Source organism: Centruroides sculpturatus, unplaced genomic scaffold, assembly GCF_000671375.1.
Source record: "Centruroides sculpturatus isolate CEXI.00-Female unplaced genomic scaffold, Cexi_2.0 scaffold4857, whole genome shotgun sequence".
NCBI classification, from domain to species: Eukaryota; Metazoa; Arthropoda; class Arachnida; order Scorpiones; family Buthidae; genus Centruroides; species Centruroides sculpturatus.
Genome location: NW_019389138.1, coordinates 3,052 through 4,778, shown reverse-complemented (window position 1 = coordinate 4,778; position 1,727 = coordinate 3,052). Strand labels below are relative to the sequence as shown.

At 29.2% G+C, this 1,727-nt stretch overlaps 1 protein-coding gene across 1 annotated transcript; it reads right to left on the bottom strand.

The window, feature by feature from the left end:
* Positions 1 to 361: 361 nt before the first annotated feature.
* Positions 362 to 753, bottom strand: LOC111617176 (the record flags this gene model as incomplete). Its single annotated transcript, XM_023358505.1, has 2 exons — positions 362 to 524; positions 609 to 753. Coding segments are annotated over 2 exons (308 nt in total), but the record flags the coding sequence as incomplete, so codon positions are not given.
* Positions 754 to 1,727: the final 974 nt, after the last annotated feature.

Here is a 1,727-nt window from a genome sequence, read left to right as displayed (position 1 = left end):
AGCAGAATCTTTGAAAATTTTGGAGGTGAGGAGGTTGGAAAAAGCGTAGAAAATAAAACAACGGTACAAAAATACTTAATATCTGAAATTTGATATATAAAAACAAAACACGATTAATTATCAATAAATGACTTTTTTTTTGGCTACTTTGTATATTCACAGACGTTTAAAGTAGTCCAAAAGTCAGATAACCGTGCGTACCGAATAATCTTGCAAACCGAGTTCGAAAAAGTTTTCTTTGTACCAATTCTGGTATAATCATTTACAAAATAAGACAACGATTAACTGACTTTTAGGCCATCCCCTTTAACGAACGAAATAATAGGAGGAAGAATTTTATAGCGACGAAGAAAATCTTTACCATTAGCCGAATGCGATCTTTCGGTCATGGATCTAGAGATTTCGTCACCGAAATCGAGGACCAATATTTCGTGACTCAAAGTCATTTCGTCATTGGATTTTTCGGGCGATCTCTTCTTACGTCCCCACGATTCTTCTCTTCCTAAATTTGTAGTGCAAACCGCCTAAAACGTGTAAAAAAAAAAGAATTAAATTTAAAGCTTCGAACGGAAGTGTGACGCGTAACCAGAAAAAAAAAAGTCACTTACCGGTTCGCACTTTCCGATGCAGTACTTAACGTTGCATTGAAAGATGACACCGTAAGATTCGGTGAAACGGAAGGCTTCGTACGTACTTTCTAATGCATTTCCTACTTCCATGAAACTAGGAAATATAGTTTGGTCCACTGGGCACCTTCGAATCGACAAGAAAATCGTAAGTTTTCGTCAAAGAAATGAAAAGAAATTTGTAGTCTTTTTAAGAAAAAAAAAAGAAAGAAAAAACACGGTTCGTCGCTTCTCTTGCTTCACGGATTAAGAATTATATTAAAAATTTACTTTTTCTTATGATCTTGATTTTCTTTTCTTTTAGTTTACTTCCTCTTAGAATTTATCACTTTTATTTAAATTATAGAATGCAATAGCATATATATATATACACACATCTGTATTCAAAACTAACCAGAAGGCTGTAAATCAAGGCTCGTATACCATGAAAAAGAGGAAACAAGGTTGAAAAACTCTCGGATTTTTAAGGAATTTGAAGGTTTTCACTCTTTAGAGTGAAATTCCTTAAAAATCCGAAAGTTTTTCAGCCTTGTTTCCTCTTCTTCGTGGTATAAATTGTGGCAAGAAGAAGATCCTCCATTTTATATCCAGCAAAGTATCAAAACGCTTGGAGTTTTTAAGATTTGAAGATGTTTACTTCAAGAAAAAGTAATTTTTTTATTATATTTTTTAAATTTATAATTTTGTGTTTTATTTAGAGTTTGGAGGAGCTTAAATAAATATAAGTTAAATCTAAGGTAAGAGGCTTTTTAAATATTTATTATTATTTACCACTTCTTAAATATTCATAATTCAGTTTATATTAATTTAATTTGCAAGAATTCAAAATTTTCACAAATTTTATTCCATAGTATTCACAATTAATTAATTCTAATTATTAAATTCAATACGAGATGGCGACTCAATCGTTTACATTTAGAACAAATTTCTTTATATCTATATATTTTAATTAGCCAAGTTATAGCCCGATTAATCAAACATAATTATTTGATTAATAATTTATATATAAAAAAAAATCAATAAATTTTACAAAATAACGTAAAAAAATTAAATTATTTTAACTTTTAAACATAATAAACATAATAATAATAATAATAATAA